At 41.4% G+C, this 22,614-nt stretch overlaps 1 protein-coding gene across 3 annotated transcripts in view; it reads right to left on the bottom strand.

The window, feature by feature from the left end:
* The window catches only part of MYH9 (myosin heavy chain 9), an 85,456-nt gene that overhangs the window by 27,798 nt on the left and 35,044 nt on the right, over window positions 1-22,614 (bottom strand). For all 3 annotated transcript variants that reach the window (XM_082240242.1, XM_082240243.1, XM_082240241.1), the window contains exons 3-10: window positions 17,105-17,261; window positions 11,091-11,118; window positions 10,556-10,649; window positions 6,056-6,148; window positions 5,211-5,274; window positions 3,792-3,890; window positions 2,876-3,019; window positions 7-102 (exon numbers count right to left, since the gene is read on the bottom strand). In XM_082240242.1, the coding sequence (XP_082096368.1) occupies window positions 7-102; window positions 2,876-3,019; window positions 3,792-3,890; window positions 5,211-5,274; window positions 6,056-6,148; window positions 10,556-10,649; window positions 11,091-11,118; window positions 17,105-17,261 (775 nt within the window). The remainder of the gene's footprint in view (window positions 1-6; window positions 103-2,875; window positions 3,020-3,791; window positions 3,891-5,210; window positions 5,275-6,055; window positions 6,149-10,555; window positions 10,650-11,090; window positions 11,119-17,104; window positions 17,262-22,614) is intronic.

Genomic DNA, 22,614 nt, shown 5'->3' with positions numbered 1-22,614 from the left:
ATTTACCTGTATTGTCTGGCATGGAGGCTTGGTCTGTATTGCGTTCCTTCTTGAAGACAATATTGCCAAGCTGAAGAACCCCCGATATCACCTTCAGCAGGCCTAAAGGAAACACCCAAAAGTTACTACATGTCACTTAAGAAGCAAACCAGGCACAGATGAACGACTGACCAATTGTTTCATTCCCACTAGCCTTTTGGTATATCAGAATTGCACAAATGGATCTGCAACAAAATGCTTCTGTTCACTGTCCCAGTCAGCCATGGCCTCCTCCACAATACTCCACACCATTTCTCCTCTTACCCAATAGCCAGTCTTCCATGTTTTCGGAGGGTCATCCACCTTTTTTTTTTTATCTCAATATTTCTTGGTACTTCTACAAACCTTGGAATTTTCTAAGCCTTCCCAAACCTCCATCTAGTACCTTTTTGGTTACACAATGTATTCATGTTAGATTTATATTCTGACCATACAGCCTACAAAACAATTACATGCATGCCTGATCAGAAATATAAGAAACAGTAATTCCTGGAAAAGGCAAGATGGCTCAAAAGAGGCATCTGAGCCTTAAGTTGGACGTTATTATCATCCAGCTCATGCGTCCCACAAGTCAACGAAAATAATTTTAAAAAAGAAAAAATCTTACAACCTGTGACATTTCAGAAAATGTATCATTTCTGCTACCAAATACTGAAAGGCATCAGTATTTGGTAGCAGAATATGTAATACAAAGAGACTGACACATTTTGCCTAACAGATTTATTATGAAAGAGGAGAGTGGATGTTACTATAATAGCATTTATTAGTCTTTTTTCACAAGTGACCCAAAGCAGCTTACAAAATGAAACATTTGGGTCCACTCATAAAAGGTCCAGGAGGAGCACTGATATTGTATATACAATGACGTTTATAAAATGACCTTTTAATCTTCCAAGCTTCTAAAGCACAAAGTAATAGCACTAACATTGTGTGGCAATGCCAGCACTGAAGCAGGTAGACTCCAGAGTCACCTACAATTAAGTTACCCCAAAACATTGAGTCCAGTGCTGTATTGACAGATGCAGACAGTCACTAGGCCCTGTCTCCTGTGATGCCACATCTGCAGTCAGGTATGTCTTACGGGCAGGGACCTTGGTGCACTAAGGATTCTGACACTCAGGATACAGTACTACGTTACAGCACCTGCAAGTTTACTATGAACCATGCTGCTGTCTCCAATCAATGAGGGCTACTGACTTGCCTGTTCTTCATGAGTTAAGAGCCTATGGGAGGATCACAGACTTCGCCCCAAACAACACAATGGGGAGAGTATCATGATTAAATATTAGCTGTGGAAAAAATGGGCCTGCAGATACTCTACTCTTTCAAAGTCAAGCATCTCATTTTAGGTTTCAGTACCCCTGTGGGGCTTGTCTATTTCTGGCTAAACATCCCAAGCTCCAAACTTCCAAGCTAAGGCAACCTATATAAGTCACTCCAAAAACACAGATATGATTTCCTACTGTATGTTTGCTCCATCAGATGGACCAACTTCTCCAGCCAAAAAGTTACTTTTTATTCAATTTAAACAAACATGTTTTAAAGAGGTTTAAAGCCTTGAGCCTAAAATCAGACTTTCAAACCACCTGCCTTCCAGATGTGGGATCTTCACATGCTTAATACTGTATAGTATTTAATGCGTTCAGCAGCTGAAACAGGGAAGGAGGAGCATTTTTTCATCACTCAATTATGTTGAATGGTTTATTTAAATATTAAGGTTCATTATTGTTTCACAAGATGTGTATCTCTTTAAAGGCCAGAGTAAATATCATGACCTAGTTTTACAGCTGTGAAATAGCATAGCAGGTGCTGTTAAGTTGTATTAATTAAGCAGTGTCAGCAATTGGGTATAGTATACAGTGGTGCCTCGCAAGACAAAATTAATTCGTTCCGCGAGTTTTGTCGTCTTGCGATTTTTTTCGTCTTGCGAAGCACGGTGTCGGGAAAGTTTTGGAAAAGCTTCAAAAATCACCAAAGTCTTTAAAAACCTCAAAAAAGGCTACCACACCGCGTTCTATGAGTTGCTCCTCGAAGTCAAGTCGCAACTGTATTAACGGTGTTAAGAAAAAGGAAACAAACTTGCAAGACGTTTCCGTCTTGCAAAGCAAGCCCATAGGGAAAATTGTCTTGCGAAGCAGCTCAAAAAAACAAAAAACCCTTTCGTCTAGCGAGTTTTTTGTCTTGCGAGGCATTCGTCTTGCGAGGTACCACTGTATAAAGAACAGCGTGTGCCTCTCTCAGTACCCTGGTGAATGGGTCTATGGATGGGTCATAGTTATAGATTGGATGTAAAAGGAGTTTTTGTTTTTGTAATTAAAGCCAAGCAAAAGATATTTTTGTGTATCTTCATTGTTTCCTGAATGTGTGGTCTCCCCAGCACGCTTTCTGCAGCGCAATTAATCTGCTAAATACACAACAAATTATCTAAAAACCTTTACACTGGATGTTCATCCACAACACAAAGCGGTAGGAGCAGCTGTTTTAACCAAGCTTGCAAATAAGGTGGAAAGAAAGCTGGGCAGCTTGAAATGTAGGCTGGCAAGCTACTTGCTCGTGTGTGTGTGTGTGTGTGTGTGTGTGTGTGTGAGAGAGAGAGAGAGAGAGAGAGAGAGAGAGAGAGATTGTCCTTTTGAAACCTCTCTTTGCAGAAAAAGGGTACTTGCCAAAATTAACCTGAATGCAGGGAAAGGCCACTATCTAACATCCCCAGATAGGCACATGCAGATCACTAATTTAACAACTCAAAGTATCCAGGTGCTTAGGAATTTCACTGTTATTTAGCAATCTTCACCACAACCCAGTTGCACATCTAAAGCCCTTTTTAGAAGCTTCATACCAATCTGCTCTTCATCTGGAATGCCCATGATCCTCATTGCCTCCATCGTCTCTTGAAACATGTCCTTGTCCTGCTGACCCGGGATTGTAACGTGCCCATTTGAAAGGAAGCGGTATTTGTTGTAGGGCTCCAACAGCAAGTCATCTAAAGAGGCAATAAAGTTTAAACATTAGTGCATAACTTCAGGGTAAACATTCAGGGCAAGTAGCAAGGCTTATATGACAAGTCTGACAACTCAAATATACAACGACTCGGTATTAAGGATGCCTGCATTAGGCCTCCTATATTAAACCCTAGGCTAAGTATTCTTGCATTCCAGCAATTGCTAGATCTTCAACATTAAGCAGAAGCTTAATGTTGTTTCCATCTGAAAAGGTCACGTGAATCTTTTTTTCTTTTCGTTCCTTATCTAGAGATCTAAACACTGCTCTGCCGATAGTTATGCAACAGTAGTAAACAGGTAAGAACTATCCCGCCCCCACAAAAAATGGTTAGTTGGGTTAACTTCAATTAAATGGTTGTCTAACTTCAATAACCCATTTGGTACAACACTTACGGAAAAAGCAGCAGAACCAGCTTACTTACAAAAACAGTGACTCCCTGTTGCCTATATTCTCACCCGTAAATCATGTGAAGGGCAATTACTTGCTGCAAGTTCAGTAAATTCTTTTGCAGTATTCTAAGAGTGCTGTTAACACTCCTAACCTGATGTTTCTCATGTCCTTAATTAACTCAGTACAGCCTTCAGATAAGGAAATGTTGACATTGTTTGAGACTGACAAAGCTAAATCAGTCTTGGGGGAACAAAGACTATACAAGAGGAAAGGGTTAAAAAAAGACAGAATGCCTGTGCAAAGCAGTTCGAAAGAGACTACCAGTAAACTAGGAGTCTATAATTTAAGCACCAAGTACTCACTCTTCAGGTGTTCCCCTGCCCCGGTCAGCAAGTAATAGAAGATGTGGAATGTTCGTTCTTCTTTGGCCTGACGTATTGCTCTTGATTTCTCCAACAGATCTTTGGTAAGTTAAGGGAGAAAAAACAACGACCCATGTCTACATAAATTCTATGTATACGGATTCTCAGGTAGCTTGGCATCTTTCTCAGACCCAAACTGGGCAAGTTGTCTTTGCAAAAACCTCTCACATTCAGGAATTAAGCCTCTATACTTTGAATGCTCGACTTCTGTTCATATTATCCTCTCCTTCTGTCACCATACTACTAAAGAAAAAGATACATAGAAGACTTTTCAAAAACAAAGTACAGTGGTACCTCAGGTTACATACGCTTCAGGTTACACACTCCACTAAGCCAGAAATAGTGCTTCAGGTTAAGAACTTTGCTTCAGGATAAGAACAGAAATCGGGCTCCGGCAGCGCTGTGGCAGCGGGAGGCCCCATTAGCTAAAGTGGTGCTTCAGGTTAAGAACAGTTTCAGGTTAAGAACAGACCTCCAGAACGAACTAAGTACTTAAACCGAGGTACCACTGTAACCCAGTCTGCATGAACTTTAAGTGTGCAGGAGTTTGGTAGAACAGAATAAAGGGTTTTGTGGGGAGGATGCAAAGAGTTGTTATTTCAGACTCAATGAGGTATGCTTAAAAGGCAGCTCATGTATTACAGCAGTGTTTTTCAACCACTGTTCCGCGGCACACTAGTGTGCCGCGAGATGTTGCCTGGTGTGCCGTGGGAAAAATTGAAAAATTCAAAAGATTTTTTTTTTAAAAAAAGTCAAATTTTCGCCCACTAGGCGGGCGCCGGACTGTGTCCACCCTATTTTCCATCCATCCTGGGTGGGGATCAGATCGGATGGGATCGGATGAGAGCGGACAGGCGGTCCGCTCTCATCCGATTCCCCATAGAGAGCAGCGGGGCTCTGACATCTCCCTCTCCGCACACAGTGGTGGTGTGCCTCGTGATTTTTTTCATGAAACAAGTGTGCCTTTGCCCCCAAAAGGTTGAAAAACACTGTATTACAGTACTCTGCCAGATTGAGGCTTCTGCCCTAGCGTGGCTCTCAGCAGCTGAGCCCATAGTGCACGTGAGTTAACGCAAATGTTCACAAATGATGTATTAGTGTTGAACTGGATCACAAGTACTTGAGGAAGAGATCTTATTTTAAATGTAGCTATAAGATCACTACTCATACGCACTTCAATCGAAGGTTGCCAAGCTCTTCTGAAATTTTATCATCTTCATAAAAGGCAAGTTGCTTCTTCAAAGTACAACTTCAAAACACTATCCGCCCACACCTTTTCTTAAGCCAAGATGCCTGTGTGCTCTCCTCCTCCCCCCACTTTAGTTGTTATTTGGATTTCCCTATCTGTGGGAAGGATACAGGTCTCAATATTGGCTCCTACAATGTAGCCATTTACATCGAAGTTGATTCTGATGAACTTTCCCTGAAAGAAGAAAACAAGAACTCTTAGCCGACTACACATATTGTAAATGTGGGATATACAGCTGCTATTCTAGATTTCTATATAAAACTCAGCCTCATTCTACAGAACAGCCAAGGAACTTGATAACGGGATGCTCCTACAAGCATTAAGTGATTCATAAATTAGATGGATCTCAGTAGAGGACCAGGGCCTAGGACATCAGCCGCCTCAGATGCCACTTGTGGTGAAGGCAGGGAAAATATAATTTTAAATAGGCCACTTTAGCTTCTATTCATTTCCAGGCGCTACATGGCACATAGTATTCAGTGTCTAATACCACACCATTATGGCTTCAGTTTCCTTTTAAAATAAATGTTTCAAATCATTCTTAAAAAGGATATTTTACACAGTAAACAGCTAAGTATATTTGATTTTTTTGTTTATGATTACTTTTGCTTATTGTTTATGACTACTTCATTATGTTTATGTAGTTATGTAATTTTTTATATATGTAAGCTGCCTTGAGCATGGTTTTAACTTTGGAAAGGCAGCATACAAATAAAATGTTCGATATTGTTAACTATATCAGAGGCAATCAAGGTTTAGGATGACTCACGCATATATTATTAATACGAGTTTGTGGATAATCTGCTTGCCCCAAATACCCTTCAAATGCGGACAAAGTGAAGTTTGCATTCAGAACTACATCCAAGGCCAAACAGCTAAAACCACATTCAACTATATCCTTCCCCTGCCCCCCAAACTTCAAATGCATAATTCAAGTAAGGAGGCAGATACTCACAAATCTTGAAGAGTTGTCATTCTTAACTGTTTTGGCATTTCCAAAGGCCTCCAAGATGGGGTTGGCCTGCAGTAGCTGCCTCTCAAGCTCCCCCTGGAGTCAGGAAATCAGACATGAAAATTACTTTCAACCCATTCATTTAGAAGGCGATATATTTTGTCAACTCCTGGCTCCAAACTCTTATTTCCATAAGTAGCACTGTGTAGATTGTTGGGAGATGTATGCCTTAAGGAATACACTTCCTTAAGGGTAAGCTAATCGCATCAAAAGAAAAATCTCTCCATCCAGTAAACTCAGAGAAACAAAACCTGTTGCCTTCAAGGTTTATATCATGGGTAGGCAAACTAAGGCCCGGGGAGCCGGATCTGGCCCAATTGCCTTCTAAATCCTGCCCGCGGATGATCTGGGAATCAGCGTGTTTTTACATGAGTAGAATGTGTGCTTTTATTTTAAATGCATCTTTGGGTTATTTGTGGGGCATAGGAATTCATTCTTGCTTTCTTTTTCAAAATATAGTCCGGCCCCCCACAAGGTCTGAGGGACAGTGCACTGGCCCCCTGCTGAAAAAGTTTGCTGACCCCTAGTTTATATGACTACAAAGCTGCTGAAAAACTGTTCCATTTTTGCTGACCTAAGATCACACTGCATCAACTTGTCCTCCTATTCCAGCTTTCCATGTTTCTGAACTTGCTTTTCACTGGACTTTAGTACCTCCCAGAGCTCAGATACACAACTCTTCAGTTTCCATATAGCACCAAATCTGCTGCTGGTGCTACAACAGTTGCAGAGTAAACTTGACAGTTTTGCTCACTCAGCTGAATGCAGGGCTAAGAAAGGGGCCTTTACTCAACTGTTGCTTTGGGTTTTCTGTAAGTGATCCAACTTCACATACATTTAGAAGAGCTCTGAACTCTGCTGTCCGTTGTGCAGCTTGGTACCACAACAACAGCAGCAGCAACAACATTTATTCATGGTGACAGAGGGCTGTTGGGCCATGGGAATAGATTCTGGTTAAGACAGCTGCTATCCATCACAGACCACCCCATCAGCTGTGGAGAAGGAAGCAAAGCCTCAGATGGGTGCCGAAAAGTTTATTTTGCCAGCAATGTAGAATTTCCTCTATTGTCACACATGTATGTGTGCTAGGAAGAGGCCTCTGCCCCCCCCCCCGCACAATTCTCCGTTTGATCCTGCAGTGGAGTCCTAATCCTTTGTTTGTTACTGCAATCTGTTGCTATGGAAATGAGTGATGTCACAAACCGAAACACTACAACTTCAGCGCAGGGTCAAGATCTGAAGAAAAGCTATGTTTAGAGGAAGCAGCAGCAGCTTAAATATTCCAATGCAGGACTCCAGGGCTAAAAATGTAACTATAAGGAGCAATGGTTTCTTTGAGTGTTTTTCTGCAGACAACAGTAATTCATTGCACCTTTTTCACTAGAAAAATGGGGGGGGGGGTTAAGAAGAGACACAAATGGGTTGGAGCCAGCCACAGAAGGAAGGGAGAGGCTGTTTTAGAGACCCAAAGAAGCACAAGCTATTGTAGCTCCCTATATGAACTTAACCAGTGGAAAATTTAGGAAAGGAATTGGCTACCTAGATGACAGTAAGATTAGGAAAACCTAGAGCTTCCAAATGCATTTGAAACAAGACGTTGCAATGCATACTCATCCCCAAATAGGAGTGCTGTTTCTTTTTCCCCAACTATGACTACTGTGCATGCTCAGTCCTCAATGGGTTGTTTGGGGGATTGTCCCCATAGGGCTGTGGGCGTTGCTTAAGACTGCTGTTGTACTTCTGCAAATATGAGACTCCCTCAATCCAATACCACTATCTTGTTTCTCAGCAGTCCCATTTTAGTTCAATTTCTGCCAGCACTCACCACCAACAATTCTTAGTAGAGGGAATGACTGCATATTGTGATCAAGTAATATACAATGTCCTTTTTCTGAAATATCTGATTCATGAGTTAGGGTCTGTTCGGATACTATTTCCCACCAAGAAGAGATCAGGAACATGACTTAAGGTGTCATTGTAGAGTACCACAGAACCAATGAAATCCCATACCCTATGCAATTTCTTCATTTGATCACACAGTGAGGGACATATGAGCCCAAAGCCTGTTTCTGGACACAATCCCAGGAGTGAAATAATGTCCTAACAGGTCCTCAATATGGGTTGCTAATATTTATTTTTCTTCAGTTGCAGCCTGAACTTTTTCATTCTTTTTTGTGTGTCGCATAGCCAATTTAATCATGCATGTCACTACAGCCACAGATTCTGTTCCATTTGGCCACAGTGTGGGCGTGAGCCTTTCATCGTTTCAGAAAAACTTGAATAAAGAGTATCTTCACAATTTTCCCACACAGCAGCTCCAAATACTTCCTCCAGGAAAGAATCCAGGAACAGTATCACCCTTGGGAGTCTTCAGATATTTGATGTCTGGTCCGGAAAAGGCTTTTAAAGATTTCCACCCCTCTACTCATGACTAAAGCCAGCTGAAGCAGATCTCAGAAGGGATTCAGAATGAGAAGAGACAGTTTGAACTAATTGTCCCACCTTGGAACTAACCAGCCGGTCTGCTGAAACAGCAGATCATGCCAACCTCCTCCTCCAGCAATGCCGCTGCTGAGAAACTTTAGAAAATACCAAATGCTGTGGACAGCTTTGCTTGAAAGCACTACGGTGCTAAGAATTTCAATTGCAAAGTGAAAAGTTTGCCCAAGTTGTGGTTTTAAAACTCTGCAATCTAAAGCCTAGCACTATTAATACATAAAGCCGGGTGCATGTCATATCCAGCCATCCTTTAACACAACTTTCCTGATCAACAGGCCTGTCTCCTGACCCTGGAAACTATCACAAATATTGATTCTAAGCATGTCTGGGGGGGGGAATCAAAACTCTCCTAAATAAGCCATTAATAATTGTTAATTCCTACTCAAAAGCATGGGTGGAAAGATTGGTTGTGATAGTTAGATTTAAACATCAACACACACAACATAAAAAAGTTCTATGTCTGCTTCAGGCTTCTAAAAGCAATACAGTACTTTGACTAATCTTTAAAAAACCCCAAAAGGACTTCAAGTTAAAGCTGGGGGAAGGGCTCCAAAACTGTTACACTGGGGGCTGATGATTGCCACCTTATATCCTAGGTTTTGATAGCACTGCGACAGAATATACATGCTTTCAGATCCCTAAATCCTAACACAGAAATGTTTTTTGTGCCTGTTCTAAGTATTCTCACTGACAGTCTATTGGAACAGCTGTCATCTCTCAAAAGGTTTGGCATACAGAAGACTATATCTTGGTTTGCTTCCAAAAGCCACTCATTAGAATGTGCGCACACGCACACACACCATGCAGAGATATTTTGAGAGCTAACCCTATGGACACACAGCATGCCAGTACATTAAAGAATCAAAACCCAAGATTTTATGTAGCAACAGGGAATACACTTGGCATCTGGGTTTCATTATAATGTTTACAAGATAACTAGCATTTCCTCATGTGTTTAACTCGGGCAAAGAGCTCTGAGCTGGAACATCCAGCCTGTGCCGGGGCAGTTTCTTCATGACCTTTCCCAGCATCCTGCACCACAGCAAGTACGCTGGATGGGTTGAGGAGAGTGGAGAAAGTCAGCTGGCTCTGTCTAGCCAGAATACCATGGATACCAGATACCTCTTTGGAACAGCACAGAGTATCTGTGTCACTGCGCAGAATGCCTCTCGGTGCACATGGGAAATTCTATTCAGAAAGACCTAAAGTGAGAATTACTAATAGGTTTTGACTATACGTGAGAAAGTGTCATGAGGTAAACTGTAGTCTCCCATTCGGGACGTCTCGGGAGGAAGAAAGCTGTGTGATTCAAACTGTGAACTGATAGTAGCAAAAAGTGACATTGGTGGGAGTGAAAAGCGGCTATAAGTCACACAGTAGAGCAACACACACATTCCTGGTGCAGATCGTGCAGTAAACGTGCAGCTCACCTATGAAGTCCCAACTGATGAGTTCGGACATAATCCATCAAGAGAAGGGAGGAAAAATAAATGAGACAATATTTCATAGATACCCTCAGCACAAAAGACACACACTGTCAGAGTCTTTTTGGTTACTACCTATAACAGAAAAGAAGGCTCTAGTGATGGAACAGTTTCTTCATTGCAAATGAAAGGCGGGGCAGCCACAACTCCAGGAGAAGAGGTGGTCAAGTAGTTTTAAACTGACGCTACAATAAGGAGGCAGATGGTACCTCCCTGCCAGTAGGTGAATGCCCTGCCACATACAGCGGTCATTTAGACACAATTCAACATCTACTGCCACTTCACTGAAGTCAGTGAACACAAGTCAGGAGCACAATATTAGCCAGTCTCACATAAAATTCGGGACCATTCACATTACTACAAAGCATCAGTCAGTAATAAATTATCTCCCATAAAGAGGTCAGCTTGTGTTTGCAGTTGAAATAGCAGAGCAAATTCCTATTAGAATACAGAAACTTACTTGATCCTTCTTGCTCTTGTGTGATGAAGCAACATGAGCCAGATACTGAATGACCTTCTTGGTGTTTTCTGTCTTACCAGCTCCAGATTCACCTCTGCAAAAGACAAAGCATTATCAGGATATATTTGCAAACATTTAACTCTCTTTAGCAACTTTCTAAAATACTGTTTTCAGGAGCCTAGTCCACACATTTCCCTAAATGTCTTGCTAGCTTGTATATGGTGAACAAGGTTACCACAATACCTATCAGGTTGCTTTCTTAACTACCAGTTCTCCAAGCATTTACACTTGATATGCTTCCACTAGGGGGGCCTATAACATCTTCTCCTGGTCTTTATCTGCCCTTATCTTTTTCTAGTGAGACTTGGTAAACATGTGAAAAATTATGCACACACCTGCCTTTCAAAGTATTAGTTAGACCCGGAGAGATTAAAGTTTCACAGTAAAACCACTCCTGTGAGTCAACTACATTTTAAAAAGCTGCTTAAACTGCCAAGAACTATATCAGCAATGGGGAAATTATGCAAATACTTACGTGCAAAGAATGGCCTGATCCTCTCGATCTGAAATTAAGAAGCAAACAAAAGACGATCAGATTCAGGCCAAGGTCACCTTTATTCCATCTCACTGCCTCTTAAGCAAAGTTGCATAGTCTCAGGCCTCTTGGCAAATCTCTTCAACATAGCCTGCACCTCTGTTGTTGTATTTTCTTGCACATACACCCCCAGCAGATTCAACAAAATGGAATGGAGGGGTGGGGTCTTAAAGAGTAGCCTCAATGCCTGTATTGCCCTTATTCAAGTAAAAGAGTATGACTGGGATTACTGATAAACAAATCCTGCCTATTTTCACAGCCACCATGTTATCTACAGAACTCCTGCTCTCAGTGTGGTATGCGCAGAAAAAAATTCCAAATAGTTGGGAGAACCATATCACTTGTTTTATACTCTCCTACATGTATAACTAAAATTCCTTTTTGTGTCAGGTAAGATTAGAAGGTGACATAACTTAACCAAGCGTGCAAGCCAGAGTTCTTTGTGGATACAGAGCCATATCCAATAGCAATTTTTTTTTACCTGATTTTTTTACCACTGCTACAGGAATCAAAGAAACTGAAGAGCTGGGATTCAGGGTTAGTAGTTCAGCTACTCATATACAGTGCATTTTATATGGTGCTTAGCTACATACAGAGGGTGATCTCCTACTAAGTCATATTCTGAGTAGAGCCACTGAAATAAACTGACTTGGTACTGAAGTTTATTGATTTCAGTGTGTCTGCTCAGAGTATGACTTAGTTGGAGATCACCCAAATTAATTAATGACCAGTTAGATTACTCCACTAGCATACATGTGCCTTGCAAGGTAAGTGACAAGTTTTTGGACTCTCTACCAGTTCATAAGAGCATACGAGTTGAAGGATTCTCAACAGTTAATGGGCTCTGCATGACTGGGCATTGATTCATTTGCACATAGCCCCAGGAGGTGTATTCAGTAACACAGACAACTGGGTGGTTCTGTATCATGCAGGCAATTCCAGGAAGGCAGTTGTTTCTCTGAATAATGATGGCACTTTTTAAAAGAAGCTACAGGTGCTTAAAGTACACTGTCTCTGTATCCAAACATCAATTCATGCCTCATTACTATAGGGGGAAGCCAAATGGAGAACGCCTGCAGTAGCCCTATGCATCTTGAGTCATAACCAGCCGTCCTTTTGCCTACAGTAGGAGCCATTCTACTTCCATTCCAGCCTGCAGGAAGAAACATAACTCAGCAGCTGACCAATTAGCCTGAAATTCCTTGTGGGAAAAGTAGTGCCTTCATCCCTATAGAATTTGATGCATTAGCAGGCAAACTAGTCAGAAAAAAACTCCACGTGTGGCAGCAATCCCCCCCTCCCCCTCTATTGTCAGCTGCAGGTTGGTTAGTCACCTCCTCCTTAAGCTTTAAAGAATGTACCTGCACAAGTACAGGCAAGTCACATGGCAAGTATGCAGACACTACCATAAAAGGAAATAGGCCCCTTTGGAGGAGGGGGGGCGAGGAGAAGGAGAGCATTTTCCCAGCCTAGTAGAGCAGTCATCACTGGGATAGCTGGAATTCTTCTGCCTGAGAAGTGAGAAGTGGCGCATGGTATCCTACTTCCTGTTGCTCAACTCTTAGAACAAACAGACTTCCCTCCCCCAAAACAGTAAGCTAACGCACACACAGAAAAAGCTGCACAATTGCACAATGATACAGCAGCTATGTTATGTTTTAGAATATTATATTTTCCGTTCAATCTGGGCTCTATTATGCTCATGAGATTATCCTACAGATTAAACGTGTTTGTATTGTCAGATAAATATTTTTCATTATTTTATGTCAACTGCTTAGAAATTTTTCTTTCTTGATCATTATTATGTGATCTGTAAGTTTCGATAAATAAAATAAATACAACAGAGGCACCCATTTCAAAACTGACTGTCCAGAAGGATATTGGGTGCTCCTTCTGGGGAGTATGCAAGTGTTCAGATAGCCTAGATTTGTTTTGCTGTGGGAGGGGGGTGAGAAAGGAAGAAGGAAAATAAATGTAACCAAATGCTCATTTATAAGATAATTAAAGAAGGAGTCTACATCTGCTTTACAGGCCCAGATATGTATCTTTTGACTATGCTTTTAATAAGTAACGCATTAGTCTTATAGCACTGGCTCTGTATTTCAGAGCAGTTATTCAATGAGCAGCTGTCTTATGAGCTGTACAAATTCTGTTCAATATTTATTATCAAGCCTGGTCTTTAACACTTAAGAAGCAATACAGATTTTAAAGAGGCAAATTTTTTATTTATTCCAGAGAGATTGTGGTACAATCTCTCATTGACTAGAGTCCATCTTATGAGATGCTTGGCTTGGAAGCATTTGATGCAAACTGCTTCATCATGCAAATTTAAATATAGTTTTATGTATCTGTGGAATCCTTGTAGCTGGAAAAAAATAGAAGAGTTCTGTAGCAGAAGTGTCAAAATAATAGTAGTTATTACATGCTTCCCAAGTACATGCATTTGAGGTGTTCTAATTGCCCAAGAGGAGATTATATTTTGAACTCTGGGGAGGGTGGGGATAAGAAGAGAAAATGTTAACATGCTGCTTAGTGCTTCACAACTCAGTTACAGAATATCCTAACAGGCCTTTATCACCCACTTCCTCTGCATGAGCAACTCCGAGTTGAGTCTGTTTAACTCCATAAAAGGAGAACATAGCACTCACACTACAGTGACATCATCTCTCAAGCCAAGAGGAAGCAGAGCTAAAAAGGCAAAAGGTTTGATCCCTGATTATAGCTGATTCATTAACACAGGCAGTTTGACTATTGCTAAAGAGCAAAGCCTACCTCCTAACTACTGAAAAAGATAGTTTCCCCCATCTCTATGGTTTATCATCAGAAATATTTAGGCATCACAGCTAAGACCTGTAACTGCATTTAAGGCACTGTAATTAACAGTAGTAGTAGTAGTACCCCGCCCATCTGACTGGATGGATATAGAACATGAATTATCATACATCTCATCAGCTATCTTGCCTCCTTTGTTTTTACAGTGCTCTTTTTGTAACACATTTTCCATCTCAACACTGGAAAAAGCCTCAGGGGGTACTTCACTTGTCTTTTAAAATTTTGGAAATGAGGTGGAGGGGTGGGGGAGGACTCCTAGCACACATTATTTCCTCCTTACCATCTCCTTCCCCTGGATGATACAGTAGTGAACAGAGCACCAAGAGGTTAAGAAGTTGGTCAATAATAATGTTCTGAGTAATACTCTGACTTGTCGGAACTAAAAGACTAATAAAAGGTTTTGGAGACGTTTAGAATCCAAAAGTGGTTACAGAAACCTTGATTCAATTAAAATTCAACAGTTGGGCAATTAACTTTTATTGGGACCAAATATGTCACAAAATCATGGGAACAAGCTTTTGAATTTTCTACAACACTTCAAGGGGCAGGTAGGAGAAAGATGGGAGAATTGGCTTGATATTATAGTCAAAAGGTCAGCATCTAGATTCAAGACTTGATTCGCTTCATCTTTGCTAGGTACTAGGATATACTTAGGATTCTGGGACAAAACAATACTGGCTGACCCCCAATTTGGGAAACAAAGTCCAGTAGTTACCCCAACCTTTCTGCATCTTTAAGCAAACAATACAGGTTCTTTCACTTTTTAAATCTTACTCAACTCATTGCATGAGATTTCAAGAGGAAACATTCTGAGTGCATGTACAGTACTTCTAGGATAAAATACGCAAACTTGCATCTGTTCTTGTCAGATGGACCTCACCATTAACAGATGAAATGTCTTCTTCACACCTCCCACTATGTTAACTGGAGACAATTAGAACATGACCAAAGCAGAATTTTAAGAGGAACTAATTTCATTTCCCACTAAATGAATTTACAGCAAGAAGCAGTTTCACATACAAAGAGAGTCACTTAAAAAACACTATCTCATTCCTTCCTGTCTGCATCATAAAAAAAATGCTCTTTTATATTCTGTGGGTTTAATTTGGTTGGGGAAAAACAGCTGTTAATCATGAGACACCAAGACGACTAAGAATGTTAGAACTCCACTCCTATTGGAAGGCTTGTCTAAACCAACTGCCTTTTTTGTCATCTACCTTGCCATCTAGAGACATGCAATATGAATCAGCATGTAGTGACATTCAAATTTTACCTTTTTCTTTTAAAAATGCAGATTCCACTGGCATAATTTGCAGCAAATGTAAAGATGTATGCAAAAGTCAACCATGACAATGTCAGCATCAGTCGAGGTGTTGTGTTTTTTTCCTCGACAGCCATAGTAGCCCTTGTTCATATTAAATATGTTTTCCTATCATTTCCGTATTGATAAAATATAATCAAACTTGTCGGTATGATAAAATATAATCAGACTTACAAAAAAAGATAGTATTTCGAGAAGGAAAATTGTGAAGCATGAGCTATTTCCAACATGGAGCCTATTTGCCCTGGTTACCATTGTTGGGAAATTGACCTCCACACTCTTAAAGGCAAGCTGACAGAATCATTTCCCTCTCTTAAGTACATTTAAGAGAAATGCTGGTGGGGTTATATGAAAGTCATGGCCTTTAACAAAATAAAGACCCAGTTGTTGTTTTTTAAACCTCCCTTTGTGAATCAGAGTCCAGAACAAAAGATTTAGCATAAACAAGACTTGATTCAAAAGGGACATGGAATGCTACACGAAGCAAGCCAGACTAGACTTGACTAACAAATAGTACATTCTTGGCCCCAACTTCTGAAATATGTAAACATTATGGGTTTCACACAGAAGATTTAACATTTAACAGATATTGGAGGGAGGGGGGAGAGAGGAAGTCTTCAGCTTTAAGTCTCAGCCACAAGGCTATTGAATGAGACCTAAAGATCACCAAGAACCCTCCCTGATTCCCCAAAATGGCAGAATCCTACATACTACATTATCCCAAGCTTGCAATGCAACAAGGAGAAGCAAACAAAAGCCTGGTGGTAGTGGGCTTGCAAGGAAGACTGTTGTACATATTCCAGTTTGTCATAATTTATTGGGTTTGTTCAAGCCACCTATAAAAGGTACTCTGGCTCCACTGTTACTTATTTACATACTGGAGCAGCAGTTCAGCCTCATAAAAGGATACTGACTGGCTGTTTCCTCATTCTCATACACACACAAGCAAACTCATGAAGGACACATTGATGCCTATCTTGATGCCTTCTTGAATCCATTGCAACCTACATTAACACCCAAGGTCCTAGCAAATCCAGAGTTCAGACGCAGCCATGCATATATATACCTGACTTCTATGCCCCTCCCTCTGCCAGCTGATTTGGCCTGGGGCAGGGAGTTTCATCATCATAAAACTATATGGGCTGCCAAAAGAGATGCCAGTTCCAAAAAGAGGCAGTGACACACAGTCTGGCCGCATTACAAAAAGGTTAAGAAACTTGGGTATTAGTTGAAACCAAGCAAGCCCCTGCTCCTCCTCTGCAGGCTGCCAATTAGCATGCCCTAAACCAAGTGCTGGAATCTAACCAATTAACATGCAGGTCTTTCTGCTTCACCAGCTCAGGGAAATAACTGCACCCCCATGCTGAGAATGGGCCAGAGACATCAGCTTGCCATGCTTTTTTAAGAAGTGCTCAAAACCATGAAAGATTTCCTGCCTGTTAGACTTTGAATAGAGTCTAGGGCACAAACAGCTAATCCTGAATGCCTCTGGTTCTTGCAGAGCACTGTGGCCTTTCATCTTCTGTGCTCAATACAGATTCCTCCCATACCACTGGCTGCTGCACCAAGCCTCCCCCACGGATTAGGCAGAACTGAAAGCAACGGAGGAATGCTGCTTTCCAGAGACCAGAAGATTGACTGGAATCAAAAGTTGCACTGCAGCAGACCTCCACCCGAACATGAAACTTTCATATTGTATCCCTATCAACATTTGACATTTCAAAAGTGGCAACTCTACAAGAGCCTACTCATTTGAGCATAGCTACTGCCATGGCCAGAATATATTTTAAAATGTACCTACCTTGCATCATACTCCTGTAGGCAGTGTCTGTAATAGCATATATGTGAGGGGGCATCTCATGTCTCTTTTTGCCTTTGTACATATCCACAATTTCTTCTGAGTAGATAGGCAGGTTCTTGTAGGGATTTATGACAACACAGAACAGGCCTGAGTAGGTCTGCAAAATGGAATTTAAGAAGAATTTAGAAGCATCCGTGGTTTTACAGTTTCATCGGCTCCACATATCCCGCCTCCCATCCCCCCAACTCACAAGAGTGGTAACAATAATCGCATACTGAAAATTTACTTGGGCTGCCATAATTGCCTTCCATTACCAGAGATTTTGAACTAACAATCACATCTGTCATTTACTTTGAATATGGCTATTCATCTTAGATGACTGAAACATGCATTTTACTTTGCATTATTATTCACTGTTTATAGCTCTACAGTACACAAAAATGAGTGGCATTTTAGCAAAACTTAGGCAATAGGTATCTTTCGACACTAGCTCAGTGCCAGCATGGAGCAGAACAAAAGATTCACATATATTAACAAAGCTCTATTTCAGAGTTGCACATATCCTGCACCAGATTTTTAAATCCTTTCTATTGCCTGCACGTTATGTGCAAACTTGTGCATACTTAATTTTGCTAGCCACAGAATTTGTGGGGGTGGCAGAGATGAGAACCTACAGCTACCACTAAAGTCCAAGCAATACTTGCATTCAGGATTTAATGAAGCATTGCCCACACATTTCCAAACCTCTCTAAGCCTTACAACTACAACTTTTTAAAATCATTAAAGCACCTGAGAAAGCAGGTGCGTATCACCTCCTCCAAGTAAAAGGCTGGGATAAAACCAAGTATGGGTAGAAGTAAACTGCAAAAACACTTAAAGATGCAGCATTCACTGGTTATCACTGATGCATTTACATGTCAAGCCAGTGTTACACATATGGCTAAAATTTAAATGCTAACTTATAAGCTACAAAACTGAATTTTAAAAATCCTGATGCAGTTAGAACATAGGTAAAGGTAAAGGTACCCCTGCCCGAACGGGCCAGTCTTGACAGACTCTGGGGTTTGTGCGCCCATCTCACATCTATTGGCCGGGGGCCAGCGCTGTCCGAAGACACTTCCGGGTCACGTGGCCAGCGTGACAACGCTGCTCTGGCGAGCCAGAGCCGCACACGGAACGCCGTTTACCTTCCCGCTGGTAAGCGGTACCTATTTATCTACTTGCCCCCGGGGGTGCTTTCGAACTGCTAGGTTGGCAGGCGCTGGGACCGAGCAGCGGGAGCGCACCCCGCCGCGGGGATTCGAACCGCCGACCTTTCGATCGGCAAGCCCTAGGCGCTGAGGCTTTAGCCCACAGCGCCACAGTTAGAACATACTTCCTTTTTTATTCCACTTAATGCATATGAATGTTCATTCACTCTAAGAGGCCAAGGCAGCATTCAGTGGAGAAAGAACATATAGAAGTAACCACCGCATGTGCACAACTCTACAGAATGCTTATTACGAGTTAATCCAGCATTAAAAGGCTTTTAGAGAAGTTGCCAACTACCGTATTTTTCGCTCTATAACACGCACCAGACCATAACACACACGTAGCTTTTAGAGGAGGAAAACAAGAAAAATATTCTAAATGAAATAGTGGATATATGATTTTTGTGGTTCATGCTGTGGCCACAGACATGTGATCTGACAGTGAGTTTGGAGTAGCCCAATGCAAAAATCCTGAGGATCCATGTGGATCCATGCTTTGTAACCACGGAGGAGGGAAGGAAGGGAAACCATGGATCCTCTGCTCACAACTGCAGCAGATCCCCCCCCCCGCCACCCGCAGGCATTCGCTCCATTACACGCACAGACATTTCCCCTTACTTTCTAGGAGGAAAAAAGTGAGTGTTGTGGTGCAAAAAAATACGGTATTTCCCTCAATATCCAAAGCAGAAATATGTCAGGAAATGCAGGGGGACGGGGACGGGATAATGCTATCCGGTTTGCAGTGGCACCATTACAAAAGGTTCCCCAAGACTGTCAGTAGGAAGCTTTGAATTCCTCTTTGTGTGCTTGTTTTCCCCAAGGTTGTAAGTGCAAAAACATTTTGGCTGGCCACAGTTATATACACTAATCCTGCCCCTACCACCTCTGAGGGATGAGAGCTCATCCCAGACATTGTATGGCATCCAAGATGTCTGGAAGCAGCAACACTTCTCAGTGCTTCCAACTGCAGCGAGACACCAGAGATGAGCTCCTGTTCCTCTCAACGTCTGTACCCACCAGGTTAGGATACTCTGCCGCAAAGTATATTTGAAGAACTGCCTCCTTCTCTGCCCCCTCTACTAAACTCATGGTCCAAGCAAAGTAAGTAGCTAAGAAGATCAGCCTCCTTGCTGACCTTTCCAGATGCAAGTGGGACAGCAAATATGGAAGCAGATGCCCCACTTCACTTAATACTTCTTAATGTTAGAAAGGCAGAATTGTAGGCAACCACCATTTTCCGTTGCATTTCCTCAAGTATAAATGGCCCAGCTAGGAAACAAAGATATGAGCATAGTCTAAGTGTCAGCAGCCAGCTGAAGCTCTTTGACATGCGCAGCTCAAAATTGACACTTGGATATTTACAAGTAAGGAAACTTCTGCAAGAAACAAATATAAGCCTCCAGTTGATAGTGGTCATCATATTGTGGCTTGTATAAAACAGTCTTTTGATCACAGGGAACAGTAGAGAATACAAAGCAATTACAAAACTAGGAGGAGTTACGCAATTTGCCAACTCTTTGTTCTGTGTTCTTGTTTTAAATGTTTCTATAAAAAGTGAAGCTCTCTAATAAAAATTGGCACCCCAAGGGTGTTCAGGAAATACACATTAGTTGCCGTTTAAGCCATGAGAGCTTGGAAGAAACTCAATTGGAAGAGTAACCATTTTATACTAGAAATCTAACTGAACTGGAGATCCAACAGCAAAAGTGTAGAGTAGAAAAAATCTGATTTCAAAAAGACTAGTTATAAGAGGGAGCTTCTCCCAAGCGACAAATGCAAAATTATTGAACAAGTCCATGGAAGACATAGCACTGATCTGAATGGGCTTTGTATCTGTTCAAGCACCTCAAGGACTCCAACTCTAAGTCACTTACTCAGAGGGCTGCAACACAGTAAGAGATTAAAGCTGTTTCTCTTAAAAATTTTGTCCTGAAACAGGCACCTCTGTCATAGGACACTGAACCAGAGCGTTTTAGTTGCACTTATCCTTGCTGAGAATATCTATCCATTTCCTGTAAATGATCCAAAAGCTGCATTAGCCCACAGGAAAAAAATACCAAGTTTACAGGGGTGAGAGCTTAAATATGTAAACTTTCACCAGACTGGCAGTGTTAAGAATACATTGGGGACTTTAATGTGGAGGGAAGGAGGGCACCTACCTCAATGACCTGTTTAGCTGTTTATTTGTTTTTTACTTGTGGAATCCTGACTGTATTTTTGAATATAACTGTTAGCTCTATTTTTTTAATGTTGAGTATATTTTGTTTTGTTGCTGTTTTAATTGTGCACCTCTTGTATTTGATTTTCATTTGCAATGTTTTCTGTCAAAGTGCCAAAGGGCCACAATGCCTTCTGGGCAACCTTGCAGGGACCGCATCCCAGTAGTGGGTGGAGCCAAAAACAAAAGTGGGAAGGCAATGATTCTTTTATTTTAGCTTTGTACAATAGGCCAGTTTCTACACGCATCCCTCTGTACTATCCATCAATACAAGCAAAAGGCATTATCAGAGTTCAATGACACCTGCCAAGCAACAACTCTGGATGTGAAGCAGAGCCAGTGAAGTTTGTGGCCTGGGAACACAGAGGAGCCTGGATGACCAAATTTGCCCCCCAGTCTGAGAATCCCCACTTTGAGACATGCTGTAAACCACTTAGAGGTTTTTCTGAAAATATGAATTAGTACAGAAACCATCTAAAATAAAGAAAGGTTGAGCAAAATACTTGCTGGGGGAGTGGGGAGTAGAGAGATTATGTAGAGTACTGCTAAAACCACAAAGTCTGCACACTGTAATAGACTGATTTGCAGACTTCATGAGATTAACCTTTGGTGACAACAGGTTTCAGGTTGCACCAAGGCTGTTGGAATAAAGCAACATTCAGATACCCCACTTTGCAGGGGAGGTTTCTATAATATAAAGTGTAGTTGGATTAAGTATCACTGGGTAAAAAGCACCGTGACCCAAGGAAATTGCACATGCCACAGAGTCCTCTGTAAATCAGAGTTAACAACCCCAATACCATATTAGTGAGCGATCATGACAAATGGAAGCAAAAAGGCTTTAAACCTGTACAAAAAAGTTAGCTATATTAGTAGTAAAAAGTTATTTATTGTAGCTGCTTAAAGAAAAATAAACATTAAAAGGTTCACTGAAACTGAACTACATAGCCATAGCAGCTAATTAGTGAGAATGTAATGTTTTAAAATTATTGCCTAACTAAACCTCAGGAAACGCAAAGGAAGAGATGCATTTTGAGAAGTTCCTTATAAGGCAGAAAAGTTAAGGGTGTATCATATCAGGAGAGAGGAAGGAATAGAAAATAAAAATTGGGCAAACTTGTAAACACATTCCATTTTACAGGATCAGGTCTTTCTAAAAACAACACATATGCATGTCATTGTAGGTGTATGAATCTCTTCCAGTCAGACAACGGGGGACTCATTACTACTTCTGAACATTCATTTATTTGGAATGATCTTGGAGTCCATAAGATCACAAGTAACAGAAATAAAAATAAATTTTAAGCAGGTCACTGATGAGTGAATGTCATTATCAGGAATATTGTATCTGGGGAACTACTCCATGCAAATATACTTGTCAGGGCCAGTAGCCATGGCAACTCAAGGTATAAAATACATCTTAAATCTCAAGGGTTAGATTTCCTTTCCTTAATCATCACCCAATAAAGATTAGCACAGGCCCAAATGAATTGTAAATTAGAGCACTGACTGAGTCACTGTTGAACTAAAAAACTGCATACAAAACTTGTAGATTAGGAGACAATTAGTTACTACATAGGAACCTAGGAAGATGCCTTATACCAAGTGAGGTCATTCAGTGGCGTAGCGTGGGTTGTCAGCACCCGGGGCAAGGCAAGTAATTTGCGCCCCCTAACCCATGGATTTGCACCCCCTAACCCTAACCCCCAGATGTTGCGCCCGGTGTGGCCGGCCGCCCCTGCACCCCCCACGCTACGCCACTGAGGCCACTGGTCCTACTAACTCAGCATTTTCTACAGCCACTGGCAGTATTCTCCAGCATTGCTGCCAGGATTCTCTCTCAGCTCTACTTGGGAATTGAACCTGGGACCTTCTGCATGCAAAGCAGATATTTTGCCACTAATACTTGCTCACACAAGATGCTTATTTTCCAAACACACAAAACTATCAAAGGAAAGAAAATACTCACATGTTGAGTGGGTCAGAACTGTGATAGAGACACTGGCAAGTATAGGTAAAGGGACCCCTGACCATTAGGTCCA

This window comes from Podarcis vaucheri (assembly GCF_965113315.1).
Source record: "Podarcis vaucheri genome assembly, chromosome: 10".
NCBI classification, from domain to species: Eukaryota; Metazoa; Chordata; class Lepidosauria; order Squamata; family Lacertidae; genus Podarcis; species Podarcis vaucheri.
This window is presented reverse-complemented; position numbering and strand designations above follow the sequence as displayed.